Below are 23,164 nucleotides of genomic sequence, written 5' to 3'. Positions count from 1 at the left end.
AAAGAAGTCTTTTCATAACTTTTTCTACTCTCAAATGTTTTTTCACCATCACAGCAAACTGTGAGTAATAAAACCAGTTTTCCTTTGTGCAAGATGATCAAGAAAAGGGATGGGCTGCACACAGATACAGACCTGGTCGGTTTTTAATGTCCTTAATCTGATCTTCTAAGACCTTCTGTAGATTCCGATTAGCTAAAACATCTTCTTCTAGTTGTTTTCGCAACATGAAAATGTTGTTTAGTTCCGTTTGCAAGCTATTTATACTTAAAAAAGGAGAAAAAATCTTCAAGATTCAATTCAAAACGTTTTGTTGTGCACCTCAGCATCTTTTATACATCCGGGCTTCCACAAAGAGCCCATTTCACATTAGCCATCGTGGGTTTTCATCACACAGTTACATCATTTTGATACATAAGCACAAACAAATCCCTGCTTAGAAAGACGAGACTAAACATTTACGTATACAGCCTTTTCTTGCTGTGTTGAGCTGTGCTGCTTGTAAATGAGATTAAACATGACAGATCTATTCTACTAGCCAACTTCTGTGTCATTCTTTTTAAGGAAAATCAAAATTACTAACTTCTGAAAAGTATGCCAGAAAAATATCATTATCACCTAATACTGATGGCTCTGTGTATTCCATTATATGGTGACCATGGAAACTTTGTTCCCTTGCTACAGAGCTATACTATATAATCTAATGCTCCACGTAAGAAAAAAAAATTAAAAATCATATTTCATTGAAAATATGACCCAAACACAACTGTTTTATTTCTTCATTTATCCGACAATCTGTAAAAAGACCTTTTAAGGTCTAAATTGTCTCAATTATCTCAACGGGTAAACACCAAAACTTACAAATGATAATTTGTCAAGATGAATTAATTCTTTAAGCAGCTTTCTTACAAGGTGACCACTGAAGCTCTTACTTTAGCATCAGTCACTGTCCCTCAGGCCTCACGGTGTCAGCAGCTCTAGCTGTCCCTGGCTAGATCTTCCCCATACCCTTCAACAACATTGACAAGACAGTTTTGGTCCGTTCGTAAAGACTTAAGTATACTAAAAACTGAAATTGTAATAAAATTAAATAAATTGCATTTAATAATAAATAAATAACAAGGTGCTAGAGAACTCATATTATTTATTTCCACTTTTCCTTCACTTAGAACCTCAGTGTTTTAAGATAAATTAAGCTGCTGTAGAATTTCCAATTCACTGCACTAAATGCCAGAGAGTTCAGGCATCTTAAAAAAACATTTCAATCCATCTTACAGGAGACTATACAGGAACATACAGCACATCATACTTGCATGAGAATAACAGCATGCCATAAAAACACATTAATTAAAAGGCAGAATGTATGAAAAGACTGTCTTCTGACAAATGTGCTGCTGTCAGTGTTCCCTACGCAAGAGACGATTGCTTTAACCAATTCTCTCTCGTTCAAGAGTATCTTGGAAGAGAAAGCTGTCTTAAGTGCTCAACAAAAAATTAAGAATAAAACCAAACCAACACATTACTAGAAGCTAAGTAAGCATATTTTCTCCTTTTCATGAGTTAAAGGTTTTATAAGAAAAAGCATTGATTCCCTGCATGGAGACACAAGAAATGTCTTGGTCCTGACATTCAGTAGCTTATTTTGAAAAATAACCATCCCGGTTGCTTAAAGTAAATAATGCCTAAAAGAAGATATGCCAGCAAGAAAACAGAGGTTTGTCTAAAATTTATGTCAGTGCTGATGGCAATTACACAAATGAGGAAGCTGAATTTATTTGCAGAGCTTGTTTATCAGCTCCCTAGAACTCTGGGGGTTCAAATCTTCCTTGATAAGATTTACAACACATCTCAGCCCACAAAACTACAAGGAGAAGAAATAGGAAGACCTGCCTCCAACTTCCAGTTCTACTGTTGAATCACTGAGCATCCTCTTCAAATCGCTGCATAACATGTGCACTCTGTGCATGCTGTAACTCCCTATCAGGCAAACAGAACTAATGATCCTGATCATACAGAAATTAACTGCAAAACTCCTATTAACCTAATGATTATAACTACAGTTAAAATTTTCCTCATTTGAAAGTTATTTTAAGCAAAACTAGTATCAGAGCTATGTTACTTTGTTGTTACTACTATACAGTGTTGACAATCGCCTTACCCACAGAACGTGTTTCAATGTCAGGTCACACCCTCCATGTGAAATATTTAAATAAACTGGTTTTTTCCTTCATTTGGCGATTGTTCAACAGAGAAGTCAGAAAAGCCATTGCTTTTTTTATCCCAGAGATAAGAAATAATCTCCATAATCTGACTTCTATCACTCTTCCTAATTAAAAATATTCTAGTGTCTAAAACAGCTTCGGAGCTGTGGCCAAGGACAAGATGTCATTACTGTTAATGCGCTTAATTCAAATACCAGACCTCATATACTCTAGTGCTATTCATTTGATGGTTTCCCAACTATAGAGGTCTATAAACCAACCGCAAAATACAAACACATATTCCCACAAAGTTGGCAGGTATACGCCATTGCCTTCAGGCAGGAAGAGTCAGGAGCTGGCTCTGAAATGATGTCAATACCTAATTAAGATATTTGTAATTATAACCACAGAAGTAAATTTTTTATAAAACATTTATTTTGCCTAAAGGCTAAGAATTTTCTTTATTTTCTCATAACAGCTCCTTCTCAACTGCCAAGCAGTAATAGGATACAAAGTAGGCCACAGATTTCTTTCTAACATGTTGTGTTCTTTGATTTTAAAAGGTTAAAAAACACTTGCTCTGCCATGCTTCTGAATGCTTTACATTGAAAGCATACTATGCAAACTTCAATTATTCTGTTTTGTTTAACCTTCTCCAAAATCTTACTGGCTTATATTCTCATCAAAATTCTCACAGTGTCACTTTTAAGATAAGCAGTATCTGTATTTTAGAAGTAAACCATGGCAAATTTTTCAGCACCTAAAAGTTCACTGCAATTTAATTTTTCCCCTATATTTCAACACAAGACACGTAACTCCTGAAAATCTAGCTGCTTACTTTGGTACCTATGTGGAAATCTGGTTCATCTAAGATTTCAATCCAAACTAAAAATATTTCTGAAATGTTTAAGTAATTTAGATAAATATTTTTGTAAGTGAGTTTATATTATCTTTTAAGGAGACCACTACAGCTAGTTTATGACTTGTAAACAATTGGCCGGTACAAAATAATCAGCACTCCAGTTAAGCTGCACCTTTTTTCACAATTTCTGTCTTTTGCCCTTTCAGTTTAGATTATCCACCAAAATAGAAAAAGTACTTACCTATCCGATTCTTTGAAGGTCTTCACTAGCGTAGAATAAATATGTTGTTCCTTTCTTAAAGCAAGGATCAGCTTTTCATATTCAGCTTCTTTATTTACCTAAATTAAAACAAGAACATACTAAGCTTACAATGTAATTTTTAAGTTTCCATGTCTATAACTATGTGTATACCTGTGTCCTGAAGAAAATGTAAATTAAGTAGAAATCAGCATTTGCTGAACAGGACTGCCCACCTCCAAAGCCTCATATGAATCTGGAAATTATTCATGATACTTAAAAACAGCCATTATTAAAGGAGGCATATACTGTTTCACTAGTTACCTACCATAAGTGAGTCACTTATCTAAACAGTGGTTTATCATTTTTATCACAGTCTAAAAAGCTTCTCCCCTACCCCAAGCATCCTCACTTCCAACGTTTACAAATCAACAACCCAGGAACAACCAGGCAGGTAGCTGCTTCAGAGGAGGGCAAGGGAGAGAAGGGAGAGCAGACAAGCCCAAGCTCCAAGCACACGTTTTACATTGTCCCAAGTCCCGTGCGTTCTGGATAAAATTGGGTCTCTCTGGGGGACGGGTTCCTGCAAATTCTATTCCATTTCTGAACAAAAAGGACCGTACTGAGTCAACAAATAAAGGATGAATGTGTCAGACACGCACTCATTGAGTCAGCTTTCTGCACACTCAGCTGGGTCACTACAAGCTGCTTCTTCACTTGTGCAAAGAAAAGAAAATTATTTACCTGCAGTCTTGCTCACAGAAAGTATATTATTATTATTATTAGAATAAATTCAGACTCTTATGCTACATTCTCAGTAAGGATCCACTAATTTCCCAAGACTTTTTTCATTCCAAAACAACCACACAGCCACTTTTTCAGCGGGAGGCAAAAAATGCAGCTATTTAAAGGAGTATTTGCTTGCACTTAATACATAAAAATATCTAAGATATCAGCAGTCCCAGAAGAGAAAATAACTGAGATATCTATAGCAAATTTAAATGTATTAATGACAGACATATTCTGCCTCTGTTTGAGAGGAACAGTAGGCCCTGTTGCTTCTCTCAGTTTTGTTCTTCAACTGAAAGGAAGAACAAAAAAAGTGCCACAGCTAAAGGAACTCTCAAGAGATACTAAATCATTAGTGAACAGATCATTAACAAGGAAGAAATCTACACCCAGGAGTTTTAACCAGCTGTTATCACTCCAATTGCAATTCCTAAGGAAGGAATTGCAACAAAAAATCAGCTACAGTAGAATCTCATTAATTCACACTAATGATGCAAAGACTCTGTTAATTTGAAAAATTTAGTATTCTGCAAAGTAAACAGTGCAAAAGCAAGGACAACTGTTATTTACTTTTAGTTATTTACACTCATACTTCAAAGTATGCTAGCAAATACGTTAAATAATATTTTGCAAGCGTAATTGAGTTTTGATCAAATTACTTCCATTAAGGTAATCTGCAGGTCAGATCTTACTGCAGAAAGAGTAGCTTCTGCCACCCAACGCTACAGATTCTTGGAAGAAGTGACCTTGCCTCTGTACACGTGCATCATGTTCAGCTACCCTCATTCCTAATGGTAGCTGTATTCTAACAAATGTTTCCAGGTTCTAGTGCAATTTATACATTAAATACTATTCTGTGTATGAAATGCAAAATACTGGGCTTCATATCAAGTTTATTATCTAGATGAGCAGAGGAGAAGCACATAGCAACGGCTTCTGATGACAGAGTACTCAGCATCACAAAGGCAAACAGATGGAAGTGGGTGATCCAGAGTCCATTAATAAAAAAATCTCAAACACACACACAGAGACACAAAAAAGTAAAAACTACATCTTACAGCCTGAATTAAAGAGTTTTATCAATGTGTTGGAATCTCAGACTTTCAAGAACAGTCACTAAACACACACAGATTGCAATCTAACCTGGAAAAAGTTTGATCACAACTACACTCATCAGTGACGTAGAAAGCAACAGGAAGAAATAAATCTTTTGACTTAATTTAGTCCGTTAACAGTCTGTTAAAAGTTCTACTGAACTCTTCCATATGTCTGATACAAGTCTTGCAATTATTACTGAAGACACTATGGAACTATATCCTAATTAAAAGCTCTTTCTGAAGCACTGGCAAAGTAATGTCACTCTGAAGGGTTTACAGTACACAAATTAGATAACGGTTGTCACTAATTGTTCAGGGTCTATGACTGCTGTATTAACAAAGCAGTGTTATACACAGAACCATGCTCTGGTTTCTTACGTTTCTTTTAGAATTCACAAGTTAATTTAGTTCTACATTTGCACCAAAATCTCAGTAAGCTCATAAAATCTTCCCAACTCCTTTTTTTTTTTTTTTCTGCATAACAGGAAACATGAGCCGTTTCTTAATTCCAAATGTCACAGACTATACGCAAATTATTAAATTCTAAATTCAACTAGCTAGATAGAGGTTAGCAAAATCATGAAGAAGTGTTCTTGATTTTTGAGAATCTTTCATGAATAATAAGGATGAGAAGATACAGCATGAACATCTTTTTTTTTTTTTTGTACATTATTACTGTCATTTCTAAATAAAGCGTAGGAGTGAATTATTCCAATCAGCTCCCCAACGGTACACAAAACATAAGGCAGCTCTGTAACTTAAATAGACCATAATGCTGTGGGAGTTAATGAAACATTAAACCTCTTGACACATGGTGTGAGGGAAAATGTGTTAGAGGAGATAGCTGCAAGACATCCAGGACCATATTGCAGTGAAAGATTTACATTCCCATGAAAGGAGGTAATCTAATACATTAAAGTCTATATTTAAGTCTGAAATACTATTGCTAAGCAGCAGTGGTGGAAAACATAACTTATTTTCATTAAAGGTTTCTTAAATTGTAAGCAATGAAAGTAAAAGGTTTATATCTCCACAATAAATAACTTATTGGCAAAGTCACAAGACTATCCGGATGCCTCAACAAATACTCTCTTGCTTACAACAACCATCAGGATAATTTCAAAATCTCTGACAGTTAGAGGATGCATGATTGAGAGAAGGACATAACCTACACCTCATCACTGATCCATCCATCCATCCATCCATCCATCCACCCACCAGTACCAGATTTTGGTAATTCCTTCTAACATTGCAGTAAACTTTATGTATGGTCTACCATAAATGAAACTATTAGTAATAAGATTAAAATTGTTACAGGCCACTGAGTCATATATTTAAAGATGAAAATGGCTATAGCAAAAGACTTTGTTGATGACTTTTAGAAGATGTCATCTCAACCACAGAAAATGTCACAAAGTTGTTGGCTCTGAGGAAATTACAGCCCTTCTTGGTGATACGTGAGGCAAGACTACTGGACTATATACAATCTGCAAATACCACTTCATCAGGCTAACTCCTTTAAGATGACATTTCTGCTAATATGGATATGGTGAGACACACTAACCACATCCATTCCCATCACCAGGCCATGCTCAGTGTCACAGGTAAAAAGCATCATGTTTAAAGTGTGTGAAGACATGGATATTGACAAAAAAGATTGCTGTCTTCAGCTATACACTGATCTCATCAAATCAGAAATTGAACTGTCACCCTGTTCATGTGTTCACAATATCAATTTCAAGAGACTGAAAGCAACAATTACAATGCATTGATCACTATTTAATAGACAGGACACTTGTACTTAAAAAAAAAAAGTCAACTACATCACTTCCCATAATTATGACATCTCAGCAACAATGTGCACACTGCATCCATTTCCGCAGCTCGGACATTTCTGCAGTACTGCAACAACTGCACCAGTTCCAGTTCTCACGACACACATCATCTGCAATGCTGTAGCGACATCAGTAACTCCCATGCATTGACTATAATTTCTCCAGCTGCAGCAAATTACATCACAACTATTCTTCAGTTCTCTGATTACACAGTATTAACTCCCTAAATACAGGAGTAATTATAACTAAAGCCAAATATGCTGATCATATGGGAATTAGAAAATGGCTTGTGTCTGCAGAAACATCAGATTTGCCTTGCAGTATATCAGCTAACTACAGTCCCTACTCCACCCTCAAGTGGTACATAAGCTTCCCCTCCCAAAACCAGACATCACAGAGAGGCTACATAAAAGCAAACCCGAGAAATTTTTTTATACTTAGAGAAATCAATTTAGAATTGAATCTCCTATCACTGTAGCCCCTTACTGCAGCATACAGTCTGTGTAAGATTACACATGCAACACAACAGAACCGAGAAGCACAGCTCAAGGACTGTGCAAGAGCCACATTCTTCAATTTTGCTGCTTTTCTCAGTAATAAAATGAACCACAAAGGTCTAAAAATCCATGTTAGAAATATATTTACCTAACAAATGCTCCAACAAAAAGAGCTTTGTAAGAATAGGAGTATTGATTGTGAGAGAAGAGCATTAAGCGCAAAACCAACTAAAGTTTCCAAAATTATATGTAGTCCATTGAACTTGTAAATTCCTTGGCTATAAAATATATTTCATTCCTAGACTTCATAGATACAAAAATCAGCAGTTGCATGACTAACCTAATTATCAGTGCCCTCACACACTCTCTCTCCAGCCCATGACAGTGGCTCAAGAATCCAAACTCTAATTAGAAACTGTCATTTATCTTTCCTGTCCTGGCCAAGGTACCCAGCAGTGCTTTGGATGTTGGTTGCTTTAAAATTTATCATTACATTAAAATAAAGTAAAAAGGTATGATGAAAGAGAGAAAGTTCTGCATTTCTCGATTCAGTTTCTTCAACTTTAAAGATCAGTGAGGCTAGAAGAGCATGGTTTCTGTTCTCTCTGGTGGGGAGGATCCAGCTGTGCGTTTGTTGAGAGTTGGTGCAGCACTGTAAAGTCATCAAAGAGTCCAGGGCAGGCAATGAGAGCAGAGCTCTGGATAATCTGTGTCCAAAAACTTATGATTAACATGCCAAAGTGGGTTCTTACAGGAGATATCTTACACAGAGGTTGAGCTGAGAGGACAATGGGTTGTGATTAGGTATTGTTCACAATCACTAAGTGAATCAGCAATAGAGAATAGATTGTGATTAGAAGGTGGGTGCTGGGTCATTACCATGCATGGCTTCGCTTGCCACTGTTCTCTCTCCTGGTTATACACCCGTACTGGAAGTGGGGTGTACAGAGGAAAGTTAGTGTTTGATTTTCATTAGTTCTGTATGATTTTCCATCACTCTTAGGTCCCTTTGTGACAGATGTTACGTGCATGCACTGCAGTTTGTTTTACAGAGGTAGAATTTCCATTCAACCTTTCACAGACTTTATTTTCTCTGCATGTATATTCATATATACTTCGATATATTATGCACCAGTACCCTGACAAACAGTGATGCAGCTCCTTTACTCTGAACTTGTCATATAACCCGTGACTCAATGTGTGCTTGCATCTACCTTGTTTAATAGTGCCCATATTAAGCATCTCATCATTCATGTTCAAAATGTGACACAAGACATAGCACTCATGTTTCCTTTGCCATTGGCTCACTTCATTTTAAACTTCTTGAGAAAATCTCATTAATGACTGATATGTTATTAAAGAAATGAAATACCTTTATTATTCGTACACACTAGTCTAAATCTTTTTACTTTGCCTGATGCTTTTGGAGACCTTAACATACTAGGCTGCAAAAAAAACACAAAAAAAGGCAAGAAATATACCTTCAAAAGCTTGTTGAATAATCTGTACACAATAATAAAAAATGTACTGACGGAGTCAGCAAGTGATTCAAAAACCTCTTAACAGTGCCTGACTTTTTTTTTTTTTTTTACTAGTACTGAAGTGGGAGGTGAAGAGGGAAGGCAATAACTCTACAATTTAAGACTCTGAATTTTGACCTCTGATTTCAGGTACTAACAAATCCCTTCAATTTATGGCATCAAATAAAATAACGGGCATATATTCTCTACTTCTTTTAAATATATATATGTACTTCTGCGCTATTTCCTTTCTCACTTTGAAGTAGTTTTCTTCTTGCCCCAGACACATCTTCACACCTACCTGTATTTTTTATTCTCATACTCCATTTATCTTCTGTGGTCACTAGCTCTGTGCAATCTTTCCCTTTATCTACCAGACATACACAAACTCTTCTCTGCACCTCTCTTCAGAAACACGGATACCCTCCCACTCAGAGAAATACGTCTGCCCTAATGAACACAAAACTCCACCTCTTTATGGCAGGCAAAACATTTTACACATTTTCCAGAGTAAAGAGTTTGGTGATGCCATATAAACTCATCAGAGAACAATACTGTGTACTCTTTATGAGGCCACATGTGCCACCACCAGTCATACAAACTGTAGACACAATTATTAATAAAGTCATTGTTACCTTTTTAATAATACAGAACACTTTGATATGGTACTAATATAAAGAAAAATCAGCCCCTTGCTACGTGGGTGAATTACAACGTATATGAGTCCACATCTTTGAAGCCAAAGTCAAAATTCTCTTCAATGCGAAGTCAAGGTATTTATCTGCAAATGGTAAGAGTTATGAAAAACTCACCTCTAACTCTCTGACTATGTTGATGATTGACTGTTGAGACTGTGCAGCACATTTTTCCTTTATTAAGCCCTCAATTTTCAGTTCAAGTTCTTCATTAGCTCTTAGAAGGTTCTTGTATTTATTCAGGAGCTCCTGCAATTCTGCATCCTTTTCTTTAACTGTTCCATCAAGTTTCTAGTAAAAGAAAACAATGAGACAGTTCTACAAAATTTACTCTGGTTTTATATTGCAAAGTAAACAGATAAACAAAATTCAGGAGAATATCAAAGGATGATCTGGCACGTGTTTTTTACATACCTCACAAAAGACCTCAATTTAACATAATAGAAGCAAAAAAAGATCAAACAGAAGCTTTCTTCAGCTATCCAGTTTTTTAAGTATTAAAAAAATAAGTCAAGGCATGCACCTTGGTCTCCAGGTATAGAGCAACCTCAGCTATTACTCCTTGCATTGCTGGTTGAATAGCATCAGCACTTTTCAGGGTTACACCTCCAGCCATAAAAAACTGAGCAGGGGTCCATTAACATTTAGGCAACTACCTTCTCAAATACGTCATTTTGAATAGGCTCCAAAAGAAAGATTAAATATTTCAGTATCTATACCTATTTCTCAACTTCTAGTTTCTGCACAATAAACTGAAAATCATAGGCCCTTCGGAGCTTTTAAGGTATCTTACCACGACAGTGAAAATTCTACATTAGTATTAGTAAAGCTTTCTTCCTCTTCTGTCCACACGCTTCATAAAACTCTAACAAGAAATCTTGTTGAATGCCACACACTCTATAATTACATGTCTCTTCTGCAAATACAGTATTATAAAAATCAAAGGATTATCATCAAAATCAACAGTAATTCCAAATACAAATGTGATTTTGTAATAATTCCTCAAACAAAATCAAATTATAACTTTCTATTTTTCATTTCAACTTAAGTCTACCTACCTGAAGCAGTAGATCCTTTTGATTGACATTGTCTGTTAGCTGCTTGATAACTAGTTCTTGGCTCTGCAACTTCTGATTGCTTTCACTCAAAAGAATATTGTAATGATGTTCAACTGCTTTTTCTTTCTCAGTCATTTCACCATGTAATTTCTCTAGTTGATTTCTAAGGTCCTACCAAAAAAATGAAAGTGAATGTTTAGCAAATCAACTTTAAAAAAAGTTTAGACTAACAACCCACATCATTATCTTAACTTTCCATTGCTTTAAATTACTCATATCACCGAATAGTCTAGAGAATGCATTTAAGCTGGTATCATTCTCTTGGCATCAACGAATACAATTAAAGAAAGTAAACTTATAGATGAGATACCAGTATTGTCTTCTAAAAATGTAGATTGTTATTGTTTAAATGCTTTTCATACAAAATGACTGGACTCAAAGGCTGTGGGGAATATCATACTCACAGATGTTGCCACTATCAGAATGAACACTCACTTCTGAGTCAATTTACTCCCTTGCTAAAAATAGGAAGAAATCAGTTACGGGTAATTCATTTTGTCATTTGCTCTTTTTCTCATCACACCATGGAGATTCTTCCACTAACATTGTACTACTAGTTACTTCTGCATCAAACAAAAGGTCAGAAATGTTAAAACATTTCCTTCTGACAAGACCACAAACTTCAAATGACCAGTCAGGTCAGTCTTGTGATTAGAAGTTGTGAACAGAACTTGATCTCCATTCTGGCTTTGTTAATTACTTCCTACAGTTCCAAGATTAGTTGCATCATCTCCACATCTTAGCTTCCCATGAGAGAAACATATACTTGTCCATTTTGCTTCTAAAACACAGAAACAATCTTTCAATAGCCTTTTGCAGCAGCAAGTCACGAGGACTTTGAGATCTGTTAAGATCAACATGGACGACTGCAATATAAAAAGCAGTATCTTCTAGTTTGCAGGTCACACACTAGATGCACACCACAGTCACAGCTTTCTCCTCTGCATTCCTAGAGATCCTGTTCCACTTCACTTGAAAATCCACCATCTGAAAATGTAACTAAGGTTCCAAAGTCTGACCACCTGATAAAGCCTTGGGTTCCAAGCAATAATATAAAACAATTCCTATTCCTTACATTTTGCTATGAACTGGGACAACTGCTAAATTGATGGAAGTATATATAAATTATTAGCATGTAACTGTTCCCAGAGTGGAAAATATGGAAGAGCACAGGTCAGTAGAAAAATCTGTAACATGTCTTCTCTATCCTTCCAACATCTCTTCCACCACCACTGTTTGTGCCACTTCCAAAAAATCAGCAAAAAAGTCTGAAGTTTCTGTCAGTTGAAGGAGGCATAGCTTGCATATACACTAGCCTCATTTTAAAAGCTTTTACTCTGCAAGAAGATCTAGAGTATTTGCTGTGTGGATTGTGTGGAAAAAGAGAAATAAAAACTTGTAACAAAGCTGTTGTCTAAAATTAAACAATTAAAATTGACAATAGACTTTATACTATCTAAACTTCTCTTCAGAGACAAAGAAGCAGGTAACACAGCTTACATCTTAAAATAAATGTTTTCTATTTATTCCCCAAAAGGGCCCATTTGTGAAGTATCATAAGCCCCTTCAATAGTTTGCACATATAGTAGTCACCTATAAACTTTACATATGCCTCCACTATGATTTAAAATTCAATAGTTGTTTGTTATTCTAAGTACAAAGAGATAGTACTAGTGACACTTTGATTGCAATCTCTTTACAAACTGTTTTATGTCCTTTTCTTGACTTAATTACCTTGCTTCATGCAGGTTCACATCAAATCTTTAACATAATTTTGCTACTTCAGTTTTACTCGTGTTTATTTTGTACATTAAATACAAATTGTCATTTACATCGCCTTTTGGTTTACTTGCTTTATTTCAGTTAGCTTCATTACCAGGATACAGCTAAGAAATCCCTAGTAGTTCCCCAAAAACCTTCAAATGTGATTCATGGAATGACTAAACTTAAGACTTCAGTTCTGCAAACTAATAAAGGTATTTTTTTTCAGGACCAAAAGAAGTATTTGCTTGACTAAGAAAACTGAAGAACTGTAGAATCATGCCCAAGTTTTGTGTCTCAAATATATTTCTATTTCTTCCTAACTACTAACCATAAACTGCAGTGTAGTGCAGCTCTTTTGGAAGCAGTCTAACAGTATGGTAACTACGAAGTCTTTTGGCTTCGAGTTATGGAGCTGTTCAGGTGGGTCATATTAAGTCCACTCATACAGAACACGTGACTTGGAAGAAAAAGATCAACTGCAGTGTTACAACTTTCACTGTGTTTCAAAGTTCACTCCTTAACTTTCTATTTTTATTGTTTTTATACTATTACATCATTGAAAGGCTTTAAGTGAATACATTACCCGTTAGGAAACTAAAAGTCAAAGGAACACTTGTGTCCCATCCTATAACTTCAGGTGACCAATACTGTGTGACTTCTCTTTATTAAAATCATAAACAGCTTTAAGAAAAAAAAAAATATAGACACGCACAGATATAAAAGATGCCGCTGCAATAACAGTACTACACCTCCTATTATCTAATCTCAGTCATCTTGGCTGTACAATACTGGTCAAGTATGAAAACTATGCTTCTGCCTTTAAAGCAGCACAAATAGTACAGCTAGGCTTACGGGAAGTGGTGCCAAAGCACACGATTGTAGAAAAAGTAAAAAAACGTGCAAGACTTGCAATTTGCAGATACTTTCCCTCTAGTATTTCTGCCCCCAGAGTTCCCTAAGCCCTCCCCAAAACAAGCTAGAGTTGAGACTGAAAATTATCTTCATTGCACGAGCTAGAATTCTGCAACACACAAAACTATCCATCACTATTGCAGGTTGCTTGAACTCATTGACCACTCAAATTGACTGGGAGAAAATCTATTGGTTTCTATACATTGAGTTGTAAGGATAATATAGTACCTACAGTTCTCAGAGCATAAACTTTGCAATTCCTTCTGCCAACCTTTTTCCCCAAGAGACTTTCCTATGATTAATGATAGCTGAACTAAGAAAAATGAATGTGAAACACTATAATGTAGAAAACTGGAGCAGATGCCTCCCCCTCCTTGTCATATGGAAAACAGGTTCGTGAATAATTAAGTTGTGAAGCTCAAAAACCTCCCTCTCATGCTAAACTACAGGTAAGATAACTAAATAATAAATTCTGCCTAATGAGTTATTCTGCATTTCCCCAACCAACTGATCAAATATGAATACCTAGTAAACACACTCTAATTGTCTACATTTAAGTATCCATTCTCTCTCCAGGCCTAAAGTGTTTAATCATGTAAATTTGAACAAACTCTGATCAAGAAGCACTGAATCTCTGTTACAGAGTAACATGGTGGACACAAGCAACACTAAAGATGAATTGATGTGTATTCCTCATCAATTATATGTAAGAATATATGCCCAGATTCTTTTGTTTCAAAAAGCTTAAGGTGATTCTGGACTACTGCTTAACAGCAGCTTCTGGAGAGCACAGAACTGCGAGATCTAGCTTTTAAAGTTGACCTAGTAAAAAGCCAGGGCACCTGCCCACCCTGAGGCAGGGACATTGTTCAAGAACATCTACATCCATTGCTCCAGAAGACTCTCAAAACTGGGTGCACTCTGTGATGTGGATGATCAGCTCACATGTAACAAGCTTCATTTAATTTAACCTTTTTCCATTACAGGGCAGTAATGCCCAAATCATCTCTAGACAAACTGGGTTTACAAGAGAAGTACTTTTTGGTTTTAGATTGTTTTTTCTTGTTTTGTTTCTTTCGGTTTTTAAAATATATATACACAGAAATTTGGATTATCCCAATTACAGTACACGAAGTAACTGAAAATTTCACTGTGAGTGAAGACCGAAGACAGCAGTTCATTACAGATGTTGAGAGCATTTTTTACAGTTTACAAACATCCTTGCTAGTTTTATTCTAACAAAATAGAAACACTGATAAATAGGTATCTTGGAGCATAAATAGAACAGAATTTTTAAGGCTGTCTCATAAAAAGTTTGCATCAGATCACTGAAGTGGTTTACTATTTGTCAAAGAGCAAAACATCACAGCAGTTTTTTTACTCCCACATATCTACTACTTAATGGGCAACATTTCACAGTCAATGTTGCTATATCCAAATGTACTAGCAACTCTGAAATTGAAGCAGCTGTTCTGCAAAGAGTAGGAAATAGGCTAGGGATATAATTTTTATAAGACTGCTCATCTTTTGGCAGGAATGCTCTTCCCCAAGGACCTAGTCATTTACATGAAAAACGTGGACATAATGGAGTCACACAGACTTCTGGAACACAAGTAACTTTGAAGTCCCTGGCAACTCCCTACTCAGTCCTATTTTTCCTGTCTTTGCTATACAGAGTTATATTCTAGCCCCCCCGAAAGATCAAAAATTTCTGAATAGACAGTTAAATATAAAATACTTTAAATCAATAAAGTATGTTCTTTGTGGTTGTTTTACTGACAGGAGCGATCTGTTCTTTCTCTCCTTAACCTTAACACCCTGAAGAAATTTCAAAGCACACCAAAGATAGAGACTTTGTGACAGCAACCTAATCACAGTTGACAAGCAACCAAAAATGCAAGTTAAGATGGGGGCAGGAGAACTTATTTGTAGGTAAAGAGATCCCTCTACTGGTTTTAAGTGATATTGCAGGAACAGACACTTCCACATATACCTGCTTTATTAAGGTCCTCATTTAATAATTGAACCAAAACATCCACTGAATAAAGACAAGCTCATTTAATCTTCTATGTAATTTAATATAACGGGAGACTAATCCCTAACTGAAGAGGACCAGACTTTGCATACATGCGGGACTGTACTCATTATGCAAATGCTGCCCCAGTGGAAGCAATTGTGAGAAGACTAGAAAAATCCATGTGACAAAACATACAGGTGAGATGTATCTTGATGTCAAACACTGAGCAGAAGGTACATCCTTTTTTCAAAGTAAAAAGAGGAGAAACCTGATCATTCTCTTTGTTGCATGAGCTGTGCATGCTGGAAGTGGAGATGCTTGCCTAAACACCTACAGCAAGGTTAAAAACCCTAAGTAGAATATGAAGCAAGCAAAATTTATGAGCAGATACAGCACATCGTTTTTTGGTTAAATCGTGATCAACTATTCCAGTGCTTTTGGAACTTTACAAGCATAAATTATTATTTATACAGGCTTTACAGTGACCCTGCTATGAGAGCAAAAATCAAGCTTAAGGTTGATGGTTAATTACTCCTGTTCTGCATTAGAACTCAGAATAAAGTTTAAGTAAGGTTATGTGTCTATACATTGACTTAAATTACAAGACAAATACAGCAGAAATCTAAAACATACTTTGTCATGCATGTTCAGATTCTCCCATCAAAAAACCTGAAAGCAACAGCAACCATTTACCACTTATAAAAGCTAATGTTTTTTTCTAGGACCTAAGACTATCAAAATTATATTTAAAAATATTTTTCTGCGCAGTCTGTGTGCCAGAATTTTCCTCAATCTTCTTGGCCACATTCTTTTTAACACTGGCTTTAGGCAAATGCATTTACTTTCCAGAAATTATTCAAATTAAAAAACTAATATTGTTAGAAAAGGACATGCTAGAAGTGCTAAATTATTTTTAAACTTTATGTATTGAAGGAAAAGAGTGATAATAACATTAATCGTTTTGTCACTTCTGCTCTTCTGTAGTTGTGCTTCATCCAGTTCCTTCTCCATTTTCTCTCTTTCTAAATTCAAATCATTTAGCTCTTGATCGGTCCTTTTAATCCTCCTTTGTAGTTTACGATTCTCTGCATCCTTTGTAAGGTTTTCTGAACGCAGCTCTGCTAAAAGGGTCTCTTTCTCCATCAAGAGAGCTTCATAATCCTCAGCACCCTGAAACATAAAGCAGCATTTGAGTTCTATAAGAGTATTTTGCAGAGACTGGAAGCCTTTATGCTTGTTGCATCCAAACCCACTGCCCTGCACCTCTTTCCAGTACTTCAGAACTGCAGTGCAAAAATACAGTGAAATAAGAGTTACTGACACAACAGGAAAAAATGTTACACTGAAAATTTTCTCAACTACTGTAACGGCTTTCAATGACATCCAGCTCAGGATAAAAAAAAAAAGTCTTCAACAGCCAAATAAAAGGTTGACCTGCAAAGGAGTCCATAGTGCTAATGAGATCATATTATCATCATTGGTTCGCAAAGCTCTTCTTACATAAAGCTTTCTACTTTTGGGTCAGTTTGAATCCAGACTAGGTCAAGTAGTTACCAAGTCATAAGCATGGGGTTTTTTTATATGAAATAGCAAATCTGATTTGTGTTCTTCCCCATCACACACTGTTACTACTGGCCTCCAAGTTCAAAACACTGATGACAGCAGCAGTGGGCTACGCAGCATGATCTACTCAGAGAACTGCCTTCAGCTCAGGTTTGTAGCTAAGTAGCAAAGCAACGAGGAGAAAGGTTTGCTCTGTCACCCACCGTGCAATGTGGATTCTGTGGAGAGGAGGGATTAGTTGCACACTTTTAAAACTGGTAACTTTTCAAAAATAATCAAGCTCTCAAAAATGAAAGGGTTAGAGTAATATTTCAAAGCAGGACTTCCACGGTATGAAAACGCAAACATAAGCTCTAGAGTTACACACAGGCCAAAATGACCTAAAGAAGAAACAGGACATACTTGTCTCAGTAGAACACACTTAAAATTTGGGCTTGAGTGAAATAAGTGGCTTTTGAAGAAATGGAGGAGCTCTGTGAGAACTAAACATTACTACTCCATTAGACTCTCAAATCAAAAACCAGTAGTCACAAAAGCTTTCAGTGTACTTCAGAGGCAAGCATATCAACAACCTCTTCCATTCCTGCTGAGCTAAGAGACAAAGTGGATGAACAATCATCATAATGGAACATTCATCACTGCCTCTAATCAGTCCTAGTTAATTCTATCAGACTTAGTTTGAGTCTGAAAAAATGTAAAATGGGAGAGAGCAAGAATTTGATATTAGAATAGACAACATGTTTCTTGTAATGTTAAGACCTTTATAATACACATAAACTAACATCATAAAGTCCTTTCTCCTCCACACACATGAACGCATTACTAAATCACATTTTCACAAAAAACATTCCACTACTCTATAAACAGTGGTTTCACATTTATTACATAAATAAATCCAAACAAGCATCTCACAACCAGTTCAACTGTGCTATCAGGAAGAATATGCTGTTGCCATACTTTTGGAAGAAAAAACGAAACATTCTCAGGTCAACAAAGTAAGCTCAACATCGTCTCAGCTCCGCAACTATTTGTGTCTTTAACTCATTTTACTTTTACCAATTCTCAGTTGTTACAGAAGAAAAAACTCAAGAAACCAGTTATGTAATCAGATGTTTTGACATTCTACCATTTAAATAATTTGATTTGGGAACTTCTTTTTCAAAGTAAGAAAAATTAAACACTTTAAACAACACTTTAAACTAATTTCCATTCCTCTGCTTTCAAAGATACAAAGGTCTATCGACTGTATGGATTTATGGAGAAGGAAGGAGCAGGGATGGGGGAAGCCACGTTAATTGCTTGCTTCTTACCTTGAATTTTTGGATGTGTGCTTTGTGAGTTGCCTCTCTTGCCTTAGCCAATGAAGCATTTAGATCTTCAATTTCAGAACCAAGCTCCTCATTCTTTAAGTAAAGTAAAATGAATACTATGTAGAAAGAGTTATTTCTAAGGGATGGTGATTCAGTTAACAGCTATCCCATCTCAATATACATTCATCCAAATACACAAAACAAATACTTTAAGTAACAAAAACACCAAATACACCATAATAAATATTGTATAAAGAAATTGTCCTTATAGAAGGCTCACTAGACTGCCTATCACTCAAGTTAAATATTTCCCATTCTTCCACAAAATCTGAATTGCAGCTGACGTCCTCTCCTGGTTTAGCTGTCTTTATGACAGCTCCACTTACTCAACAACATAAAATTCTTCTCATACCTTTTAAGTGGTGCTCAGAGCTGTGAAAAAACAGTGTGCAACTGAAAACATTTTTCTTCAAAGTTCTTAAGGGAGAAGGTATCAGTTAAACATCTTTTTTTTCCTCTCTCCTTCAGTCCAAGACCCAAAACTCCAGACAAACAGAACTGCCTACAGATATGACCACAGTGATTAAGGACCCACACTAGAAGCCTCCTAATGGTTACAGTGAGATCAGTTGACCCCTACCACATACGCAACACACACAGTCCCCTCCCAATGAGAGTTCAACAAACCAGCAAGATCAGTCATCATACCTCTTTTTCCTTTGCTTTTAATGCAACAGTTAGCCCTTGAATGGTTTTATCCCTTTTCAAACCATTCTTCTTTTCAACAGCAAGCTCATTTTCCCTCTCTTGTAGCTCTTCTTGAAGTGACTAAATCAGATTACGTGAAAGTTGCATTAACTTCCCACTAAAAGATACTGTAACTGCACATTAGTAAATACATTCTCTCAGAGTTCGTATATTTATTACTCAGATTACCAACATAAAATATAGTCCCAAAATGTGAGTCATCATCTTAAAGATGTGCCTGGAATATAGTATTAGAAGCCTAATCTCATGGGCTGGCCATGAGTATCAGCTTCAATATTTGATGAGCATGCCTATCAGCTTTACTGAAAGTTGCTTCAAAAACAAGGTGAGCCATCCTGCATCTAGCATAAATGAGAAGTTACCAGAAGACTTGCTTTGCTTCCTTTTGAGTCAAGGCCTCTCTGAATCTATGAATGTGTAACAGAAGAGATCCCAACCTGCACTGCAAGTGGTCAAGGAAACACAAAACTGGCACTTACCTGAATTTTTTTTTCAAAGGAATTTCTCTCATTTTTAAGCTCCATTTTAATAGTCTATAAGAACAAAACAGTTATGGTCAAGTAAATACCTTGTAAACACAAATGTAATTCATTAAAAACATTAAAATGAAGCAAAATGAACTTAACCTTGGAGGAGGGGAAACCTCTGTATATGCCTTTTGGCAGGAACATATTGAATCAGTTCCTAGAAGTCTACAAATCTACCCGGTGCACAGAATGAGCCTCTCCAACTTAAGAGAAAAAAAATAAACCAACCCCTACACAAAACCCATAAAACGTGTTCTTCCATGAGACAGGACAACTGTACTTGCAGAGTTAATAAAAACATATTTTTATGTGACATTTTTCTATGTCAGCAGGATGCTTTTATTAAGGGAGTTTTTAATTAGCACTTTTCTTTGGGGAGGTTACAGATTTTTTTAGTTAAAAAAGTAATCATATATAAAGACTGTTGTGCAAAGATATTCCTCAGATTTTTTCCCCAATACTGCACCCCAAAATTATCATAGTCTGTCTACCTACCAGAAAATGGTTACAGATGACCCTGTTTTCACCTTGACACACAAGTACTATTGTGAAATCAGGGTAGTTTTTCTGACATACACCGATTTAATTGCAAGACCACCCAGAACTGAAAAGTTTTAATTTGACTAATCAGTCCAATCGCAGAAGGTTCTCTTGTCTATTCTTGATATAAACAAAAAAAGAAAGTGTGTAGGTAGTGATCAATATTAAGTTCCAAAACAAAAGAGAAGAAAACTTCTCAGAAGCATGACAGCCTCCTTGAGTGCTTTCTTATTTCTGCCAGCTTTAATTTGTTTGAATAACCAATGGGAAAAAAAAGACAACAAGCCTTAAGACCTGTTTCTACATTTCAGCTTTCAGAGTATCTGTCTCACTCTTTAAGAGCCAAGTGAAGCAAGACTGACTCTTAGCACCTTTTGTAAGCTAAAGGCTAGACTTCCACTTCATGAGATTTTTTTTATGCCTACCTCTGTTACCACAGCTTTTTCTCCAGATCATAGCAGTAAAGATACTTCCCAAAAATAAACTCAAGTCACATTCTTAACTTCTAAACAAGCCATGTCATCTACTGCAGGATGTATTAACACCCAGCATTTTTTTATATATGCTTCTGTAAAGTGATTGCACAATATCTATAATACAGGCATAAAGTCAATGAGAAACATGACCTCCCATTGAATGAAGGGTAAGCATGGATAATAAGGAATAATATTGACCACCAAACAACAATATAATCAATGAATGTTAAGGAAATGGAGAAAGGATGGAGGGAATAACTGTGGAGAAGAACTTTTTAAATAATTGGCTTCAGTCACTCACATACTGTCATGCATAAAACCTTTAAAATCCTGTACCACATGAGATTTCACACATATCTGTTCAGATTCCTCACCTCTATCTGACTATCTTTTTCATGCCTCAAAGCAAGGGTAAGTTCTCTGATTTTTTCTGCTGATAAGTTCCCATCATAAGATCCACTCTGAGACTTTTCCTCTTCAAGGTGTTGAATTATAGCTTCTTTACTTTTCAATGACAGATTCAGTTGCTCTATAAGTCTAAAATTACAAGATTTTTAATATTAATCTTAGATCATCTATGACCAATTCTCCAGTCATTGCAGCAAATCTTGCAAACAACTTTCCTAGGTGTACACACCAGACGATACTTCTAAAACTTAGCAGAACACTTTCACAGCCCCTTCTCTCTCCAGAGAAACCAGAAAAGGTGCTGTAACTTCAAAACAAGCAACAAACACGCTTAAGCTTTCTGCAAAGTGCTCATTCTTGTATTCCTCCAGTACCAATTCAAATGTCAACACTTAAACTTCAATATTTTAGTTACATTCTCCTTTAAAGCACACACAAAAAGCTTATCAATCTATTCCGATTCTTAACAGATACAACACTACCCTTATGTGCCATCACTAAGCGTCCCTCAAGTACCTACTACTTATTTGTACCTAAACTGGTTCTTGTTTCACATAAGCAAAAAAAAGTTAGGTCAGCACTTCCTCCTTTGGCCAATACACATCTTGACACTTCCAGTATTCCAACTGATAAAAACAACCACCCTTGAGTTTTCTGACAAACATAAGGGTTATAAGTGAAAATTTTCTGGCATAAGATGCCAGCTGTGATTCCCTTCATAATTCATAGCCTAGATGGCAAAAGTATCTTTTTAACACAATATGAATTCCAGATGTGCTACTCCCAGACAAGTTTAAAGCATTGCACATTAATATTTGATTCACTTGAAGTCAAATATTCTCTTCTTCCATTAGCAACTATGCTTTTCTGGTCTTGTGAATACTTACACTGATCTACCAGCATGTAATTACAGCAGATCCTAACAGTGGATCACCACACAGGGTGTGGGAGGGAAGGAGATAGGAAAAACAAAGAAGAAAAGAGACTTTCTTCATCATGTTCCACACAGCCTTCAGTTCAATGATCCATTCCTGACAATTTGCTTCCACACTTTAAGCACTGTTTTCACACAAGCTATAGAGCTGGCAACTAAAGTACCTCTGAAGGGGACTGGTTTTGTAACTCCTTCCCAGCTCAAGTCACACAAGAGAACAAATGTATTCAACACAGATGACTAACAGATAGAAAGAGGAAGACAGAAAGGGAAAGTGGAAAGGAAGGAGATCACTTGAGAGCCAGGTTATAATTACTGTCGCGGCACATACGGTGCTGTATCAAAACCTATTAGAACAGTTTCATAATTTTATGTCACTGTAGGTTTCAGATTTGCAGTTTTCTATCTGTATGCTTTTACAAAAACTGTCTGGAAAACACTGCAAACCTTCCTCTAGTCCTACTGTAATAAAACCTACGAAGTGAAGGCCTCAGGCCAGCATAATTTTCTGTTACCAAGGTAAACCAATTATGCAGTTACTCACAGAGCAGCTACCTGCAGGGCTCAGTGACAAACAGACTGAAAAGGATACTCCAAAGTATGAAGAATCATAACAGTCTTTCAATCTCCACATCATTCACATCCCCGAACTAACTAAGTTTTAATGAAAGGCTTGACAGGCATGTATTTTACCCTAATATCTAAAAAAAAAATAAAATAAAAAAAAAAAAAATTAAAAATCCTCCAAAGTATTGACATTTGAGTTTTAACGTTTTCCCCACAAAGTTATTGAACAACTTGAACAACTCTCACTTTTCCAACTACCTGCAAAACAACACAGAGCCGGCGCTTTGCAAAGCACAATCAAAACCATGAAGCTCAAACACACTGTTTCTCCTCCCATTTAATTTACCAACCACAACAGATACACTACTGGGACTGAAGTGTAAACACCACAACAGCAGTAAGTGAACACAAATGGTAAAGTCAAGTTCTATTCACCAAAGGTTCAAGAAAGCAGCAAGCAGGAGGTAAGTCAGCAAAGTCACACAGATGCTTTAAAGTCGGACATGCTCATGTCACATGCATACTGATC

At 36.2% G+C, this 23,164-nt stretch overlaps 1 protein-coding gene across 1 annotated transcript in view; it reads right to left on the bottom strand.

Moving 5' to 3' along the window:
- CDK5RAP2 (CDK5 regulatory subunit associated protein 2) overlaps positions 1-23,164 on the bottom strand; it is an 87,171-nt gene that overhangs the window by 51,354 nt on the left and 12,653 nt on the right. Inside the window, 9 exon segments of the mRNA XM_033012028.2 lie at positions 133-263; positions 3,302-3,399; positions 9,849-10,022; positions 10,790-10,960; positions 16,494-16,712; positions 18,416-18,508; positions 19,124-19,243; positions 19,663-19,716; positions 21,101-21,263. Coding sequence (XP_032867919.2) covers positions 133-263; positions 3,302-3,399; positions 9,849-10,022; positions 10,790-10,960; positions 16,494-16,712; positions 18,416-18,508; positions 19,124-19,243; positions 19,663-19,716; positions 21,101-21,263 — 1,223 coding nt within the window.

Source organism: Tyto alba, unplaced genomic scaffold, assembly GCF_018691265.1.
Source record: "Tyto alba isolate M040663 unplaced genomic scaffold, T.alba_DEE_v4.0 Super-Scaffold_11, whole genome shotgun sequence".
NCBI classification, from domain to species: domain Eukaryota; kingdom Metazoa; phylum Chordata; class Aves; order Strigiformes; family Tytonidae; genus Tyto; species Tyto alba.
The sequence above is the reverse complement of the archived record's forward strand: the minus strand, read 5'-3'. Positions and strand labels throughout refer to the sequence as shown.